This window comes from Geotrypetes seraphini, chromosome 7 (assembly GCF_902459505.1).
Source record: "Geotrypetes seraphini chromosome 7, aGeoSer1.1, whole genome shotgun sequence".
Taxonomy (NCBI): domain Eukaryota; kingdom Metazoa; phylum Chordata; class Amphibia; order Gymnophiona; family Dermophiidae; genus Geotrypetes; species Geotrypetes seraphini.
In genome coordinates this window covers 57,171,027-57,191,126 of record NC_047090.1, presented here as the reverse complement: position 1 = coordinate 57,191,126, position 20,100 = coordinate 57,171,027, and the positions used below count along the sequence as shown (strand labels likewise).

The 20,100-nt window shown below is 43.5% G+C and overlaps 1 protein-coding gene across 2 annotated transcripts in view; it reads left to right on the top strand.

The window, feature by feature from the left end:
- Window positions 1-970: 970 nt before the first annotated feature.
- FBLN1 (fibulin 1) overlaps window positions 971-20,100 on the top strand; it is a 338,157-nt gene continuing 319,027 nt past the window's right edge. The window contains exon 1 of one of the 2 annotated variants that reach the window (XM_033951177.1): window positions 971-1,351. In XM_033951177.1, the coding sequence (XP_033807068.1) occupies window positions 1,288-1,351 (64 nt within the window). In that variant the 5' untranslated portion in view covers window positions 971-1,287. The remainder of the gene's footprint in view (window positions 1,352-20,100) is intronic. The other variant, XM_033951176.1, reaches the window with a different exon arrangement.

The following is a 20,100-nucleotide window of genomic DNA, read 5'->3' as shown; positions in this document are numbered from 1 at the left end:
CCATTCTTAAGGTGGTCTGCCCTACATCCTGAGAATCCTGCACATCCTGGTTTTACCATGTTCCCATACTAACAGTTGCAAAGGACTCCTGTAATGAACAGTATGAGGAAGGAGGGAAACGCATAACATAAACACATTATTCTACTAAACAACAATTTTCCTTAATTAATAGATTGTAAAAGATAAAAGCAGCAAAGCAATTCAAAGCCCCTTTCTGATACATTCTAATATACTTTTATATAAATACTACAGTAGTGTCTGAAATACCAAGCAGGAAGTGGTGCCAATAGCAAAGAAAATATTTTTGCACATTATTTAGAACTGTTAGAATAAGTGCACATACTTTAGACATGGGCTAGCAAACCCATACAGGAATCCCTTTAGCATAAGTCTGAACACTGTTGTGCTTCGTCATTCTGTCAGGAAACTGCATACAATTTACTTGTAAAGTTAAATTAATTCCTTTATAAACAAGACCTTAACAATCTTTTTCTTGTCACCCCCCCCCCCCCCACCACCTAAAATTCTGCCACTGGATCTAAAGATATGGTGACAATAAAATGAAACTATATTGTTTAAAGTTCAGTACCTTATTTTTTAATTGATAAAGCTGCATTTTGATTTTAAAAAATGTTAGGGGGAAATTAAAGATGCCTGTCAGCACAGCATTTTATTTCTGTGTCCATTTGTACCTCTCTGCCCTCCATCCCCCGAGTCTCAACTTAGTAGAAGCGCCCCCAAGTGTATAAGAGTTCCAAAGGTATAATTGTTAGCTGCAAGCATCGTTGAAAAAACCAAAAAGAGTTTGAATTAGCTGTGGTGTAAACCTTGTGAGTAGTAGCGCAAACGCTTCAACTCTGGCTGCTATATTAAACCCTTTTTTTATGTCCTGCCCTGGCCAATTAAGTCAACCCTCTTGTGTCTGTTACCATCCGTTCAACAAATGTGCGGTAGTTTCCAGAGGACTGCCGAAAAACAAAACTGAGGATCTAAGATAGATAATAGAGACACACGAGGAGCTGGATGGAAAAGCATAAGGTTAGGAAAGAGACTATCCAGGACTTTCAGACGCATGCCTCTCCCTCCCCCTTCCTTCTCTCCCTCTCGCCCCCCTGCCGGCGGGATACTTGAAAGGGAGGAAAGAGAGCAGCCTGCGCTTCTCGAGCTGGTCTGTCTTCCCACTTTCCTTTCCTGAACACTCCTGTGGCCACTGGCTCTCTAGATACAGACTGTACCGAAGGGAAGTGGGCTCGGCTGGCGGGTTGTTTCCCGTTTTGTTTTGGGCTGATGGATAAGTTTTGGACTTTGCTGCTGCCTGTACTCGGCGTGCTCCCGCTGCTCTGGGGCCCAGGTAAGAGCTAAAGCGTTACGAAAGGCTGATGTGGAAGGGGAGGAGGTAAAAAAGGAAAGCATGGTGTGAGAGAGGGAGCTGGAAAAGTGGATGCGATGTAGCGGATGGAAAGAAGGGTACGGAACTAAAATAGTAAGCGGAGGAGGAGATAGAGAGAGAGCAAGAGGGGACTGGACTTAAAGGAAATGATGGTGGGGCCGTGGAATGTCCCCTTTTGATGCCATGGTTGGCTGGAGAAGTGAAGAGGTGCCAACAGCAGAGTGCTGTCTCTCTTCTCTCCGCCACAGTATTCCATCTTTGCCTTTTACTGTGGCCACACCTATGATAACCAGAGAGCGTTGTTTAGCTTTAATTACCCACCCTTCCAAATCTGAACTCAAGATAAGTTGAGGTCACAAAAAGAAGTGTGAATGGAAAAACTGGATTTTAACCTTGGCTTTCCTGGCTTACAGCCAGCTGCCCTCTAACTACAGTACCAGGCCACTTTTTAAATGCATATGGCTGCTAGGGTATCTGTTCTTGATTAGAAATATCATTATGGATGAAGCTGAGGTTAAGAGGATATTTCCAGCAGATAGAATCCTGACCTGGAACCCCCCCCCCCCCCCTCCAGAAATGAGCAGCAAAAGTGGCCACTTAATTAGTTTTTCAAACTTCAAGAGGTCATATTGAAAACCTCCAATGTCTGAAATTGTTAACACAAGATATTGTAAGGGAAGCTTTGCTTTAAATAGTATTATAGGAAGAATGTCAAGGTCATGGAAAGGAAAACAGGTATCATTAATAGATAATGTTCCTTTTCTAAATAGTGTGATAGGTCATTGCTCCAAAGTATAGGATATTTAAATCTCAAACTAATCAAGTTGGAAACATGCATATACCTCCAATCATAAACAGACCAGGTATACTATGGGCTCCTTTTGCGGGCCGGCGAGTTAAATGCTCTGATGCTCATAGGAATTCTATGAACATCGGAGCATTTAACTAGCTGACCTGCATTTTTAAACTAGCATTTAACTAGAAATCTCTACCGCTGTGTAGTAAAACCCAGTGTTTGTTATTCAAAATATTACTGGCTGTGAGATTTTTAAATATAGTTATCCTTGAAATTCATACTTCTTTAAATACTAGCCCTGGATAATATCAAACTGAACAGAAGCTGCTTGATACTGTCATAAAGAGACCCAAGTTTGATTTCTGGTTCAGGTTTCCACCCCCTTGGGTAGCTAGTGCCTGGATCTAGGACCTATGATTGCATGGTTCTAGAATAGGGCCAGCCCAACTGTTATGCAAGACTAGGCAGTTGCCTAAGGGCAGCAGCTTCGTAGAGGCAGCAAAGAGCAGCTACATTCTAAGAAAAATAATAGGTCCTGGCAGTCACCCAAATACAAAACACATTCTTTTACCTTTATTTTGATCATGATTGTTGAATTTCATTATCAAGATCTTGGGGGAGCTAGGGTCCTGAACATTCATTGATGATATAAATTTGAAGATTTGTGTAGAACATCTACTACCATTGCACTAGTTCTGTTCTAGAAGGAGTAAATGATACCAGTTCATGACTTGCTGCAATGACTGAACCAAATGTAAGTTGGTAGGGGACATAAAATAGGAAAATCCTTAAGTAGTTGTTTGACTGCCAGCTCAATCTGCCCAAAAGCTGGGATGAGCTTCATTTACAAGTTGAGGTGCACACTCCATTATTATTATTATATCACACTTATATCCCCTTTGCTTGTAGATTTAGGTGTGACTGTGGAAAGAGAGACATGGTAAAATCTCTGTTTGGTGGCAGTGGCTGTGTGGATGAATAGGAGAAAATCTGGATCTGTGTGGTGTATGTGGATTATGTATTTATGTAAATGGTGTGTATATGTCTCTGAATGGCCAAGCACTATTGAACTTACTCTGAGTTATATTGACAATTGTAAGAGGCTCCTATTCAATTAACCCTTATTTCTGTAATCTTAATGTTATCAGCCAGACTCTGTAGTTTTTTTAACATATTTCTTTAATAACATGAAGTAAAGAATAAACACAATTGACGACTTCAAGGCAGTTCAACTTTCACTGAATCTTCTCACTCAACAGCCCATCCTATTCAAGGGGAAGCTAGGACTGTGTCCACACCTTGTGGGAAATAACACAGTGCTCCAGACTTAGATATTGCAACCTAAGCAGTATTCAATTGTTAGAATTAAAAGGAGAAAACCTGGTGGGAGAACAATGCTAAACTCAGGTTCTCATATAGCCATGCGGTCTTACAAATATGGCAACTGTTCTCTCTCAAACTGAAGAAGAAGGGCAGGATAAGCTCTGTGGTTGCAGCCTAGCTCTCTAAGAGAAGCAAAGCTTTCTTGGAATTTAAGTCCACAGAGCACTCTTTACTTATGCATCTTAGCATAAACATATACAAGAAACTGAGCAAATGCCCACATAAAGTGGGGGCAGACCACTCCCCGGCTGCTTAAACTTAATAATACCACACAGTTCATAAGTCACTGAAGCACATAAGTCACTGATAAACTTCTGGCTTGTCATCTCTGATGCGTGGCAGAACTCTCTCTGTAGCTGTAACAGCAGGAGCAGGAGCTGTAACAAGACACTGACAATACAGACAAACAATATAAAAGAAAAAGAGCGAGTTCTTGAGTCTCTGAGATGGACAATGATCCATGATATCCTCATCTAAAGTTCCTTCATGATGTAGGAAGATCACTTCTGTGACTGGTCGGATGAAGGTCTTCACTGTTCTTTGGTTTACAGTCTTAATCTCCAGCTTATGAACTTTCCCATCCTCACTGGGGAAGGTTTTGATGATGAGGCCCATAGGCCAGTTGTTACGCTGTGCTTGGCTGTCCTTCAGCAGTACAAGATCTCCTTCTTATAAGTTTGGCTGGTTAACTTGCCACTTGTTCCGTGGTTGAAAGTAGGAAGGTATTCCTTCTTCCAACTTTTCCAGAAAATATCAGCGAGATGCTGCACTTGCTTCCACTGGTATTTGTAAATGTTGCCACCCTTAAAATCTCCAGGTGGAATGGCTTTGGTGTTGATTTTCTATGTGAAACCCTGGATTAGATGACACTAGTACTAAGGGTCTGACATTCATAATAGCTGCTACCTCTGCCAGAAAGGTGGTTAACGCTTCGTGTGTTAATCTCTGATGATCAGTCTCTAGCAGCATGGCATTCAAAATCCTCCACACTATACCAATCATGTGCTCCCATGCTCCTCCCATTTGTGATGAGTGAAGAGGGCTGAAGATCCAATATACTTTTGGTTGCATAGATACTTTTCTATAGCTAATTGATCCAACTTCACAGATGGAATGTCCAATTCTCTGCAACCTTCTACACAGTTGGTTCCGCAATCAAAACAAATCTGCTTAACTGGACCTCTGATGTCAAGGAATCTCTGAAAAGCACTAATAAAGCTTGAAGTGTCCATTAATTCAGTGACCTCGAAATGGACTGCTCAAATATTCATGCACATAAAAATCATGACCCAGTGTTTTTTACTTCTCATACATTTTGTTATTATTGTCCATGGTCCAAATCCACTATCTTTTGTTCTTGGAGCTTTCCCTTCAGTCTTCGAAACTTTACGCAGCAGTGAATTACAGAAGCAATGCTGCGTTTTGCTCCAACAATTCACAATCTTGCTGCTCGCACAACTCATTCTATAAAGTGTCTGCCTTGGTGTTTAACTTGCTCGTAATAGTTGCAATGTGATGTTGACCTGGAATAATTAGTGGATTCTTTTCATCCCTTTCTATCTCTGCTTAAGTGAGGCAACCTCCAACTCTCAGAAGTCCTTCTTTATCAATGAGGTACACCACTGGTAACATCCCTTTCCTCAGAACGATCTCCATTGATCACTACTCTCTATAGCCTTCCACTCAACCAGTTCTTGACCCAGCCCGTCACTTTGGGACCCATCCCGAGAGCACTCAATTTATTTATTATATGTCTGTGTGGACCACTGTCAAAGGTTTGCTAAAATCTAAATACACTACATCTAGCACACATCCTCTACCCAATTCTCTGGTTACCCAGTGAAAGAAATTGATCTGTTAGTTTGACAAGACCTACCTTTATTGAATCCATATTGTCTCCGGTCCTGTAATCTACAGGATTCCAGAAACTTGACCCTTCTCTGTTTTAAAAGCATTTCCATTAATTTGCTTACCACAGAAGTCAGACTTACCGGCCTGTAATTCCCTACTTCTTCCTTAGTTCCATTTTTGTGGAGAGGGATCACATCTGCCCTTCTAGAGACTAATTGAAAAGGTCAGTCAGCAGAGCTACCAGAACTTCCCTAAGTTCCTTCAGCACCTGGATGTATACCATCCGGCCCCATCGCTTTGTCTACCTTTATTTTAGCTAGCTCTTCACAAACACAACCCTCTGAAAATCGATTAGGGTCTATTACTCCTCCATCCGTATTCACGTTTGCCTTCTGTGGTCCTGCTCCCGGCGCTTCAGCTGTGAACACAGTACAGAAATATTTGTTAAGCAATTTGGCCTTTTCTTTATCAGCTTCTATATATTCCTCCCCTTCACCTTTGAGTCTCACAATGCTACTTCTGCACTTCTTCCTATCTCTAATATATCTAAAAAATATCTTGCCTCCCCGTTTTAACGTGTCAGCTATTTTTTTCTTCCATTTGCATCTTTGTTTTCCTGACTACACGACCAGCCTCTCTTAACTTTTCCAGATATTTTTGCCTTTCTCTTTCTGTGATCTTTTGTAGTTTATGAAAGCTAACCTCTTCCTTACCTTTTCAGCTGCTACTTTTGAGAACCAAAGTGACTTTCTTTTCCTCTTACTTTTACTTACTTGCCTCACAAAAATGTTTGTCATCCTTACAATCGCTTCTTTTAGTTTTGCCCACCGCATTTCCACTCCTTCCAGATGTTCCCATCCAGAAAATAATTCCTTGACATAAACCCCCATCCAAACAAAGTTGTTTTTTTTTAACCTTTGCTTTTGAATGAGCCCTCTCTATACCCATTTTACTGGATGCCAGATGATCACCCACTGTAACATCAGAAACACTTTCCCCGTTTGTAAGCACTAAGTCCAGTATGACCCTAATCCATGTGGGTTCCATTACCAACTGCTGGAACAGTTCTCCTTGTAGAGAATCCAGAATCACCCTATTTCTAGAAGACCCAGTAATAGGAATACCCCAATCAATATTTGGCATGTTAAAATCACCTATTAGCAAGACTTCCCCTTTTTTAGATAATATTCTGAATGTCTACTATTAAATCTCTTTCTACTTCTTTTGTTTGTGAAGGAGGCCTGTATATCACACCAATATAAATATATTCACCATTCCCTCTTTCCAAGTTGTATAATGGTACTCTCTGCTCGAATGAATTCCTTTACTGATAAGAGGTTTTGTGCAGCTGTGCCAGTGGTGACATGTATTAGGATTTTAATCATCTAACTGATGCATTGAAGTTTCAATGTGGATCAAGTGTGCTATGACCCTTCTAAGTGACAACCAGCTTGAAAAATGAGAAAACCGTTGAGCTCCTAATTTGCTTTCAGTTGTAATCCTTGTGACAGGAACAGTCCTGTCTAGACGAATCTCTGCGTCAGACTCGGGATCTGTGAGCTCAAAAGAGTTCTCTTAGATTGACATTGGATGACCAGGTTTCAGGAGAAATTCTGTCCCTGTTAGCCTGGTAGTTTCTATTAGCTGGGATGCTGGCACGACTCTGGTTGCCCAATCTGCTGGATTCTGGTTTGTTGGCACATAGTGCCACTACTCTGGTCTTGTTGACTTCCTTATTCGTTCAGCTCTATTGCTGATGCACACTGTGATAAACAGCCCATGGCTGCTACCAGTGTCCCGGTGATAGCAGAGCCATTTGAATCTGACACCTGAGTTAAAAGCAGGTATTCTTGAATCTGGTGGTGTTCCTTTCTTACTCACCAGAGGGAGCAAGAGTGCAGGCTGCCCTCTAGCACAGTACACACCCTCCACAAGATCCTTTTAGTCACTAGGCAAGGAGTTGCAGAGGGCCAAGAGGGGTTCATGCACCTGGAGGTTAGGGGCAGAGCATTAGCCTCTTAAACTCTAGGGTAGCACTCTTAGAGAGTACAGCGTCCCAGACACTAGCAGGAGTGCAGCAGCAGAGCAGGGAAACCTCAGGGTTGAGAGGTCAGGCTGAAGCTGAGCAGCCAACTGCTATGAAGCTGCAAGAGGCTGGAGCTGAGACTACAGACTTGGAGAGCCCAGACAAGTGAGTCCATGGAGATAGAGCTTTACACAGACCTGCCTAATCAGGAGCAACAAGAAATGGAGGTTTGCTGATCTACTGAGGCAAGTGAAAGTTGCTACATGTTACAGAACGTGTTTAAAGATTTGTTTGAAAATTGAAGGTTTTGTTTTAAATATATATATTTTTTCCCTGCTGGTAACCTTTGCAAGAGACTATTTTTGATAAGAAACTGTTTGCTGCCAAGAACTGTTTGGTACCAGAGTTTGGTTGAGAACAATTGAAAGTTTTCTTTTTCCTGCTGTGTGCTTTTCCCCTTGTGCACGTAGGATAAGGTGCTGACAAGAACCCCGGGAAAGCTGGGGGGAGCTTTGTGTTATATTGAGGTGGAAATGTGGGAAATTGTTACTAGAAGTTCCAGCACACAAAGCACCAGTCTCCAGCCAGCATTGAGATAGGCTGGCAGACCAGTGCTTGGCACTGGGACCGGGCTGTGTAGTCAAGCACAACCCTGGAAAAGATTTGGGAAAGTTTTACTTTTGGGTTTTTTTTTTTTGTTGCTATGATAAACTGATACCTTTTGTAAGCAGGGTGAAGCAGGGTGAAATCAGGACTCTTTTGGCTGAAAACATACCTGTTTTGGTTTTTCCTTTCTTTATATGTGGCATAGTGAGAAGCTGAGCAGAGCACTGCATGAGTCTGGTGGGGCACAGAGAAGCTCTCAAGAACTGTTTCCTTGTTTTGTTGTTTGCTACAAATATGGACCATTGCTAAGTACTCTACTTTTTTTTTGTTGGGAGCATTCTGACACTGAGAACTGTATTTTGCTTTTGGCTCTTTAACTTTTCCTTTTTGAACTTTCTTTTGGTGACTGAGAAACCAGATATCTTTGAGTTTGAACTGAGTACTAATAAAGTGTGGTCCTTATTCGGTTCCAGTGTGTTGGTGTTTTGGACATTAAACTCTACAGTCTCCTAAACCCTTGTGCATCCCCAAACGCAGCACAGCGATCCTGTCACGTGCCACTCAGACATGCTTTGGCCTAAGGTTGGCTGTAACAACACGTAAAATCTCCTTGTCTGGTTATGGATGTAGCCCAGGACAACTTTACTGTCAGTGTAGAAGTTGACTGTGTTCACTTGACTGTCAAGTTCTTCCATTTCTACGGCTAGTACTGCTCCACATAATTCCATAAGTGAAATGGTATGACTTGGCTCTGGCGCTAACTTGGCTTTTCCAAAAAATAAATCTTTCCTGGGGAACTCCATTTATATCTGATGCTTGGCTTTCTCCAAAGCATCTGAGAAGATGCAAATTTCCTTTTGACAGTTTGTACTAAGTGTTGTTGTTCAAGAGTCTTTAAGGAATCTTTCCATCTCTCCCACTCCTGTCGCATTTCTGGTGGCAATGGAACATCCCATTCATTAGTGCTTTGAGACAGCTTTCTTAATAGGGTTCTCCCTTGGATGATGGCTGGAGCCATAAATCCTAGTCGATCGTACAAACTATTAACTGTCAATAAGACACCTCTGCGTGTATATGGCTTTTCTTGGGTAGACACTTGAAATGTAAAAAAGTCTTTCTTTAAGTCCCAATGTAGATCAAGACTTCTCGGAGTGGAGGGGTGTCTACTCTGAGATCTAGGTCTTTTAGGTCGTTGGCATGATCCTTTGAAGGAAATGCTGCCATTACTTCTGGACTGTTAGAAGCAATTTTGTGACATCTAAGATTGGGCTCTGCTAACATTGTTTGTGTTCTTTTTAGTTGATCAATTGCCTTTCTGGCTGTAGGCAAGGATTTCAAGCTCTTAGCTACATAAAAGTCTTTATTTCAATGAAATGTCTGGTATCTGTGCCATACTCTTTCTCTCCTTCATGTGGTATCCTTCTAAGCCCATATATTGTTGCTGCAGGTGAAGGACTAAGACATGCATTTTCATTCTGTATTCTACAACCTTCTGATAGAGGTCATGATTGTGATACCACAGGAATCTCAAATAGTTTCTATAATCTGGATGCACTAAAAAGCAGTAGAACATTTGCTAGATGTCTGCTGTTGGTGATGGGTTCCTTTCTTTTTTAAAAAAAATATATTTTTATTGAAAATGGCAAATGGCCCAGACATGGAATCACAATAAGCAAAAGAACAATACAGGAAGAACAAGAGTAGCAATGGAATATTTAGCAGAGACAAACCTCCTCAAATAGCAAGTCCAACAAGGAGGAGGCCAGAGTTCAGCAAAAATACAAACAGTGGACCAATCCAGATTCCCACCATCTGTGACTAATACAGTTCCAACAGCCATAGTATTTTCGTTAAGAAACTCAACAACCCTTAGCCAAACCAGCAGCAACCCATACATCCCAATCCACACAACAGACATACATCAAGCTTACGACATCCAATGCAAATACTCTACCCAAACATACCTCCCCTATAAGTCCTGCCCCTCCCCCCTTTGGAGTACAGGTAAGGAAGCAGCGGTGCCACAAGTGGGCAGTCCAGGAGAGCTAAAATAGTGCCACGGTCAAAGAGAAATTAAGTGCTAAGGAGATCCAGCAAGCCCCCCACAAAGTCACATAATGCCTCATGTCCAGTCTGTGGGAATTATCATAGGAACAAATCTCAAATTGAGCCATCTCTCTCAGCTTGGCCCGCTATTAAGTGATGAAAGGGAATCCTCAGAAACCCAGTAGGTCAGAATCAATTTTTGGCCACTAGAAGGGCATTGTACAGATATCTACATTGGGGAGGGGAGAAGCCCTGCTCCTGCAGAGAGCCCTGGAAGCCCAACAGGAGGGTGCCAAAGTCCCACTCTATGAAGGATAGATTCAAGGAGGCCCTGCCAAAGGGTAAGCTCAGTGCACTCAAGAAACGAATGTATGTAGGTACCAGGCTTATATTTACACTTGATGCAGAGATCACTATCCCACAGTCCAAGCTGCGCTCCCCCCCCCCCCCATGCCGGGTGATGTACAAAATTTTATACTGCTGTTCCTGATATTCTGCTGACTTAGAGAAGAGATAAAGGGTCCGGAAACAGTCCAGGAACTGTGGGTTGGTAATGCAGGGAGAGTGGGCAGCCCTGCTTGGTCCCCCGCTGCAGCCCAAAAACATCCGTCAATCCTCCATTGATTAACAGCTGGTTCCGGGGATGAGTGTTGTGGCCACCAGTATTACCCAGAGCAGGGCTCTGTAGAAAATTTGATGGCTACAAACAATAATGCAATCGCGTGTGACCCGGCCTGGAGTCACCCTGCAGGACTGGAGTTTATAGCAGCAATGAAAAATTCAATCAAACACAAATAAAGTTCCAACAATTGTGTCTTGTCAGTATAAAGTTCTTTTTACTTAATTCTTTAAGGCAGGTACGTACTTTCTCAGACTTTATAACCTCAGTCAGGATTCTACACAGCCTTAATAATCAAAACCAAAATAAACAAACTGCCAAAAGAGAAAAAGGCAGGAAAATAAAGCTGTTCACAATACAGTGCAACTTTCTTTCTGTGTTTCTTAAGTCCCACTTATCCTTGAGACCTCAGCTCAATACAGAGCTTACTCTGCCTGCTGAAAAGCAGGTATTTCACTTCATCAAAATACAGTTCAGCATTCGAGTTTTCCTTAATTTATAGTCCTTGCAGCAAATGAAGGAAAGCCTCTGGCAATCAGAATATGGTTGCCAGGAAAAGGAGAGAGTACTAGGTTTTGCCAAAAACAAAGGCCTTCAGAAAAGGCTTTCAAATTCCCTCCCAGAATGGAAGCAAAACCTCTCCCCACTCTCTCTAAGCTTTCTCACAAAATCAGCATTCAAAAACAAAATACACAGCACACAAACAGGTCCCAAAACACACTCACAGTTTGTGGCTCAAAGTCAAGTTCAGCTGCATAGGTTCAGGCAAATTATACTCACAGCCAGTACAAGACTCTTGGAAGTCCATAGGTTCTTCAAACAGGTAAGACAAATCCTCTGGCTGTTCAACCTCCATCGGTTCCATAGGTTGGGGCCTGTTGTCCCTGTTTGGCTCGGCAGGGTCCCTAGGGAGGCAAGGCCTAAACTTCCTCCCTAAGCGGCTTGCTGGTTTGATTGCCACTGCTGGCTTATCTAGTCTAGGGGCGTGCCCTGCTCTAGGTGAGTCAGCAGTAGCCCAGGGTCCTCTAGAGCTCCCCTGGTGGTGAGTTGTACATAATTCACCCATCTCATCCCCAGATAAGTCAGGCTCCACCTGGTGGTCACTGACCCTGTTTCTCACAATAAATTCCTGAGAAATCCTGGAATCTTTCTTCCTGGGTTTTATTGTTACTTTATCTTTTACCTTAGCTGGGACCTTGACAGGCCTTGTGTCTGTTTGGTCACAGTGTACAATGCCTTAATCCAAGCCAGAAAGAGCCCCGTAAAACCATAACCCTCCAAAATCCAAAATAAATACACTTCTCCCTCTGTATTTGTGGTTTCAGCATTTGCAGTTTCGTTTATTTGTGATTTTCCACATGTTGACTCTGCCCCCCCCCCAAATTACATCATGATTAAAGTTCCTTTTCTTTTACTGTACTGATAAAAAAGTTTAGCTTACCAACATTCACTTTGAAAATCGCTGCTTCCATGCTTTCTTCCACAAAATCGATGATTCAAATCTTTCACCCTGAAAATCGCTGCTTCTCAGTGTGGACAGAGAAAAATGCTGCTTCCCAGCATCTATAGAGAGAAATGCTTCCCTAACAGCTTTGTGAATCGCTGCTTGCCTGCTAAAATCCCTAACATAATGGCTGTTTCAAACAACTGCGAATAACTATTGAAAATTTATTTGCAGTTTCAATAGTAAAAACTCTGGCTGTTTCCAAAAACCGCGAATAACATTAAAAAATTTATTCGCGGTTTTTCCATATTTGCGGTTGCCAGGAAATACTATCAAAGGCTTTTTCCATATCTAATCCCGCTACTGCAGACTGCCTCTCCTTACCCTTATGTTCATGAATAGCCCCCAAAACTTAATCAGATTCATCGAGGGCGAAGCAACCAGGCACAAATCCCACCTGATCTGGGTGAATCAGAGCCGGCAAGAAATAATTGAGATGCCGCACCATTGTCATAGCTAATAACTTAATATGCTGGTCCAAGAGGGAGATGGGTTGGAAGGAACCCACCAATTCAGGATCCTTCCCCGGCTTTGGCAGCAGCACAACATGCGCCAAGTTCTCAGGAAATCGGCCATCAGCTCCCACTACAGCATTACACGTGGCTAAGTGGACCAGACACCAGGTCCTGTAGCATCTGATAAAATTCTGGGCCAAATCCATCCAGGCTCGGTGCCATGGCTAGAGTTAGGGAGCCAATCGTGGTGGACATCTCATCCGCAGTAAGAGGCGCGTTCAAGATCGCCATCTGGTCCTCTGTCAACTGGAACAGCCCAAGACCTGCAAAAAAATGTTTAAAACTTCCCTATCCAGAAACCGACGCCCATACAAAGACTGATAGTATTGGAGAAATTGCGCTGCAATATTATGCTCCCCCACATATCGTGTGCCCCGAGCATTCTTAATAGAGATAATAACCTGTCATTTTTTTATGCGGGCGAATCAGGTTGGCCAACAATTTCCCAGTTTTGTCCCCTCAGCGCTAAAGCTGATACCGCTGATAGTACAAAGAACGTTCCGTGCAATTATTAAGAAGCTCCTCAAGCTGACTCCGAATCTCCTGAAGCTCCATGCAATCTGCCTCCGATATGGGATCTTCTAAGGTCTTGAAGTCTTCCAGACAGTCGCAAAAGCTCCTCCTTCCGCTTTTTTCATTGACCTGCGAGGCACGCAATAATGTGCCCATGGAAGACAGCCTTAGAGGCATACCAGAAAGTGACGGGGCCCACATCAGATGTGTCATTCGCAAGTGTATAATCTACCCATTGCTCTCTCAAGAAGGTAAGGAAATCTGAGTCATGATATAAGTGGGGAGACATTTTCCAGGAGGAAGTCCTACGGGTAGGGGCTATACTCAACCAGAGTCCCACCGGTGCATGTCAGAAAGTGTGCTCTCATATATTTCAAATTGAATGGCCATAGAAAACAGGCGCTTATCCATGAATGTAATCTAGCCAAGCATACACTTTATGAGCGTGGGAGTAAAAGGTAAAATCAGTGTCATAAGGGTGCAGGATACGCCAGACGTCTACCAAGTCCAAGTGCTGAGTCTAACCCCCCCCCCCCCTCTCCCCGATTGTCATGATCCCGGGTTCGTGCCCGGGGCGGTTTACAATTCACCCCTGGATTCGCGGTGATGTTGAGTTCCCCACCCAAAACCAAATGATACTCAGTATTTTGAGAGATGTGGGCAAGGACAGAGGAGAAAAATTTATGACAATAAACATTTGGAGCATACAAGTTGCACATCAATAGTTTAAGGCCCCACAGCTTGCCCAGTACCATCACAAAACTCCCCTCTTTATCTTGAATTTGTTTATAGAAATGGAAGGGTAGGCTCTTATGTAGTAGAATGGCAGCCCCTCTCTGTCAGCCCCTGAAAGTTGACGAATACACCTCCCCCACCCAGCCAGGCTTAAGTTTAGCATGTTCCAGCTGAGAGAGATGGGTTTCCTGTAGGTAAGCAATGTCAGTGCCCAATTTACGAAAAGTGGACAAAACTCTAGATCTCTTTACCGGGGACTTGATACCATCCACATTAAGTGTAGTCACTTTCAAATCAGCGGTACTCCCCCCCTAAATAAATAAAAATCAAACAGCAAACACCAGTACCAGCCACTCCAGGACCTCCCAGCTGGACCCCGGAGCTGGACAATAGAAGTAGACAATCAGAATAGAGACATAGAAGCGCCCCCCTCCCCCTCCGTACTCCAAACAGCATCCTTACCACAAGCATAAAGAGATAAGCAAGAATAGTGGAAAAAAAATTTAGGACAGTAAATGGGTGCGTAGATATGGGGCTGCCGCAACGCAGCCTCCCAGCAGGACTCCACAGCTATGCAGGGCCCACGCCCATCCATACCAGAGACACAAATATTCCCCCTCTGTACTCCAGAGGACCCCCTTCACAACAGCGGAAACAAGAACTAATAAGGTGAAGACAAAAACCATCCCCCAACCCTCATCAAGTGCCAAAAAACACAGGGTCAAAGTAAACACATGAGGGAGTGCAACCCTAGTCCTGGATGACCTCCCATCAAGCAGCCAGGGGCCTTGCCTCAAAAATCCACAGGAGCTGCCTCCAGGTAGAAAGGTGCAGGCAAGTTTCAGGGCCAGACTTCGGCCATGATGCCCCATACTAGACCCAAATTAAAGGCTGCACCCAGAATTAAAGGCTTCCAGTCTCACCGCCCGGGAGCAGCAGATATCACAAGTCCACTGTAGGAAAGCCACAGAAATGCCCCTCCAGGCGCAACAATAGAGGCAGCGATAGGAATCAAGCTGTCAGTGTGTCCACACACACACAGACCTCCACCACAGTGGTAAATGTTACTGATTTCCCATTCCTCCAGATGCGCAATTTGGCTGGGAAAACCAAAGCAAACTGGACTCCTTTATTATGTAGGGCCGAGCAAAAAGGGGACATTAATTTGCACTGCGCTGCTACTCGAACTGAATAATCATTAAACAGCAGTACCTTGGTCCCCTCGTACTCCAAAGCACCCGACTTTCGAAAAGCTCTGAGGATAGCTTGTTTTTCTCTCCAGCTGCTAAATCGGGCAATGGATGTTCGTGCCTGTTGGCTGTCGGTATGTTTTGCGCCGATTCGATGGGCCATTTTGCAATCTAAGTGCATGCCAAAGCTAGAGAGACCCAGTTTTTCTGGCAGCCAGGTGCTGAAGATCTGGTAAAGGTCATTGACCTTAACGGTCTCTGGCAGACTGAGGCGAAGATTGTTGTACCGGCTTCGGGTTTCCAATTCTTCCATCCGGTCTTGCATGTTGGCGGTCTGCTTTTGCAGTGTGGACACCTGTGATTCCAATGTAGAACACGTGTTCTCCTGGCCCGACACTCTCCTCTTTACCTCATCAATCCTCCTGTTCTGCACATCAAATTTTTCATTAACATCCTCCACCACCGATTAAAGTTTGTTAAGGTGATCCGTCAAAGCTGCCGACACAGATTTTGTGATTTCCTGAATCCAGTCACCCACTGGAATGATAAATGATGCGGGCTCAGCCGCCATCTTTGCTGAAGGTGACTGGAAAAGAAGGTTTTCTTCCAGAGATTTGAGACTTGTGGTTCAAGAGATAGTATGGAGTCCAATATAATACCCAGTACTTTGGAGGATTCTTCTATATCTATTTTAGCTCTGGATGGCAGGACAGTGCTATTGGAAGCTGTTTGCAGGGGGTTGTGGAACCAGAAGATTTTGGTTTTGGTTACGTTTAGTTTGAGTTTGTTGATTTTGGCCTATGATGTTATCTTGTTGATGTTATCAGCAAATTTGTTTAATGCATCTAGTTGATTGTAATGGGAATGAGGAGGAGAATGCCATCCGCATATGATAACAGGGATTCATTGTTGATGAATGTAATGTTACTGAGAGTTCATGAATAGATTGAACAGTATAGGAAAAAGGGGAGAACCCTGGGGTACTCCACAGAAGACTTTCCAGCTGTTTGAGAGCACGCCATCTTTCTGGACAAGGTATTCTCTCTTTCCTAGGAAGCTATTGAACCAACTAAATGTGGTGCCTGTAATTCCAATTTCAGTAAGTTTCATTAGGAGAAAGTAGTGGTTTACAGAATGAAGGCTGCAGAGATGTTGAATTGAAGGAGTGCTACTTGTTGGCCTGTGCTTAGTATCTCTTTGATGATAGAGGGGATGGAATGCCTCTCGTATGAGGAAAGACTAAAAAGGTTAGGGCTCTTCAGCTTGGAAAAGAGATGGCTGAGGGGAGATATGATTGAAGTCTACAAAATCCTGAGTGGAGTACAGTACACCCCTGCGAATTTGCAGTCAGCGATTGGCGGACTCAGTCATTCGTGGTATTTTCTGACCGCCTCTTCTGGTCAGAAAATAACATGAATGATTGACCAATGGAAAAGCTCTCTGTTTTCCCTGGCCACTTGCCTCCTGTGCACCCTCCCACAACACAGTGAGAGGGGAAAGCAGAACTACAAATTCCCTCCTCCCACCAATGTCAGCTTCTTCTCGCGGAAACCTGGAGCGCACTTCCCATGTGGGGTTGTGCAGAAGGAGGAGGTTGAGTGTGCTGGAACTAGCAACGGCGAAGCTGAGACGCCACCGACCAGGTAAGCAGCGTAGCTCAGGCTGGAGCAAGAAAGGAGGGGGGAGTGCCAATTACAGTACGCTGCCGATTTTTGTGGTTTTTCAACATTTGTAGTCACTCTGCGAACGTAACCCCTGCAAATTTTGGGGGACTACTGTAGAGCGGGTAAAAGTGGATCGATTTTTCACTCCGTCAAAAATTACAGAGACTAGGGGACACCTGATGAAGTTACAGGGAAATACTTTTAAAACCAGTAGGAGGAAATATTTTTTCATTAGGAGAATAGTTAAGCTCTGGAACACATTGCCAAAGATTATGGTAAGAGCAGATAGCATAGCTGGTTTTAAGAAAGATTTGGGCAGTTTCCTGGAGGAAAAGTCCATAGTCTGTTATTGAGAAAGACATGGGGAAAGCCACTGCTTGCCCTGGATTGGTAATATGGAATATTGGCCAGGTACTAGTGATCTGGATTGGCCACTGTGAGAACGGGCTACTGGGCTTGATGTACCATTGGTCTGACCAAGTAAGGCTAGTCTTATGTTCTTAGGGTCAGTAGAAGGAGCTCGTTACTGTGCTGCAGTCAGAATCCAAACTGAGAGGGATGAAGGCTGGAGTACTGTTTCATGTAGATGTGAATTGCTTACATACGTGAGTCTTTAGGAGCTTGGTAAGTATGGGAATACCAGCTATGGGCCTTTAGTTTGAGGAGATAGATAGCTCTCACACCCATACCAAAATCACAAAATGCTGACCTATCTTGCCCATTTCAGTTGGGTATAGGCCTAGATTTAGAAGGTTGTTTATGAATTTGGTAATCAAGGTGATGATTTCAGGTACGGCTGCTAAAAGGTTCGAGGGGCAGTTGTTTAGAGAACTGCTGTGATTGTATATTTTCTTTACTAGACTTGCTGTTTCACATGTTCTTAAGTGGTTTAAAGGTGTCCCATATCTGATCTACTGTGCAGGGATCATCATAGTAATTGGGAGTGATGTCTGTAGGTTCCGGGGTGGGGTGTGTTTTTTTGACTTCTGCTTGTACTCTTCTGATTTTATCAAGGAAGAAGTCTGAGATCTTGGGCTGTCGGTTGGGATGTAAGTTCATAAGTGCCCTTTTCTGGTGATGCTGTAAGATAGCATTCAAGGTGGAATAATTTCTTGTTACCAATAGTTTTATTTTCTATTTTATTTTCTATTTATTTTCTAGTTTTTCTTAATCTGTGCAATATTAAATTTGTATTTGTTGATTGCTGCCCTCCATATTATTTTGTGTTCAGATGTGGTGTATTTAGATTTTAGCAAAAGCTTTGACAGTGTTCATATAAACATCTAATAAATAAATTGAGTGCCCTTGGGATGGACCCCAAAGTGACAGGCTAGTTCAGTAACTGGTTGAGTGGAAGATGACAGAGGGTAGTGGTCAATGGAGATCGCTCTGAGGAAAGTGATGTTACCAGTGATATAACTTAAGTTTCGGTTCTTGGGCCTGTTCTTTTTATCATTTTATAAGTGGTATTGCTGAAGGACTATCAGGTAAGATTTGCCTCTTTGCAGATGATGCCAAAATCTGCAATAGAGTAAACACCCATGATGGTGTGAATAAAATGAAGCTCGAAGAATGGTCTGAAATTTGGCAGCTAAAATTTAATGCTAAGATATGCAAGGTCATACATTTGGGCTGCAAAAACTTGAAGGAAAAGGTACAGTTTAGGGGAAAAACTTGAAGGAAAGGTACAGTTTATGTGTACGACAGAAGATCGGGACTTGATTGTGATTGTATGTGATGATCTTAAGGTGGCTAAACAGGTTGTAAAGCTGAGAGTGAAAGCTAGAAGGATGCTAGTGTGCATAGGAAGAGGTATGGCCAGTTGGAAAAAAGAGGTATTGATGCCCCTGTATAAGACTGATGAGATCTCATTTAGAATATTGTGTACAATTCTGGAAACTGCACCTTCAAAAAGATATAAAAAGGATGGAGTCGGTTCAGAGGAAGGCTACTAAAATAGTGCGTGGTCTTTGTCATAAGGCATATAGGGACAGACTTAAAGATCTCAATATGTATACTTTAGAGGAAAGGCGGGTGAGGGGAGATGTGATAGAGATATTACGTAGCTAAATGCGCATGAGCCAAGTCTCTTTCATTTGAGAGGAAACTCTGGAATGAGAGGGCATAGGATGAAGTTAAGAGATGATAATCTCAGGAGTACAGTACTCTGCCGATATTTGCGGGGGTTCCGTTCAAGGAATCCCCTTGAATGTTGAAAAACCGTGAATACGGTTTTTAGCAGGGGAGACAGGAGAGGGCAGCTCCTGATTGGTGAGGCCCGACTTTAGTACAGGAAGAGGCAGTCGGAGCATACTGTGAGTGATTTCCTTCACTCGCCAGTGCTATGGCTGCCCTCTCCTGCCCGGTCATTCGCAGTCGGAAAATACCGCGAATGACCGGGACTGCGAATTCGCGGGGGAGCACTGTAATCTTAAGGAAATACTTTTTGCAGTAAGGGTGGTAGATGCATGGAACAGTCTCCCGGAAGAGGTGGTGGAGACAGAGACTGTCTGAATTCAAGAAAGCGTGGCATAGGCATGGAGGATCTCTTAGAAAAAGGAAAAGATAATGGTTACATGTCAGGAGGATACTGGGGGAGGGGGAAGAGCAACTCTCCCACACCAGCCCTGATCTTGCTTCCCTCCACCGACCAAGGCAAATCCTGGGGCAGTTCTTTTAACAGTCGCCATCTCTCAAAAAAGATATAGTGAAATTAGAAAGTCTCAAAAAGAGACTATGATGTTAAAATTGAGGATGGAAGTTTAAAATTTATTAGGTGTTTTATAGTCCTCTTGTATGGGTAAAGACTAAAGAGGTTATGACTCTTCAGCTGGGAAAAGAGACAGTTGAGGGGAGATATGATTGAAGTGTACAAGATCCTGAGTGGTATAGAACGGGTGCAAGTGAATCAATTTTTTACTTCAGCAAAAATACAAAGCAGCTATGGAGGCAGCCAGGAGAGTCGGGAGGCGGCAGGGCAGAAGCAATGAGCACGTGGTAAGCAGAGGGAGAGCGGAGGAGGGTGGAAAGAAAGGCAGGTAAGGCACAGAGAGGGGCAGAAGCGAGAGATAACTCCGCCCACCCCTCCGACGTCAGCTGCACCCCGCAGCTGAACTCCCCCATAAAAGGGGAGGAGCCAGTGACGCGGAGACCACTACAAGCAGCTTCGGAGGCAGCCAGAAGAGTCGGGAGGTGGCTGGGCAGAAGCGATGAGCATGGTGAGCAGAGGCAGAGCGGAGGAGGGAGGAAGGAAAGGCACAGA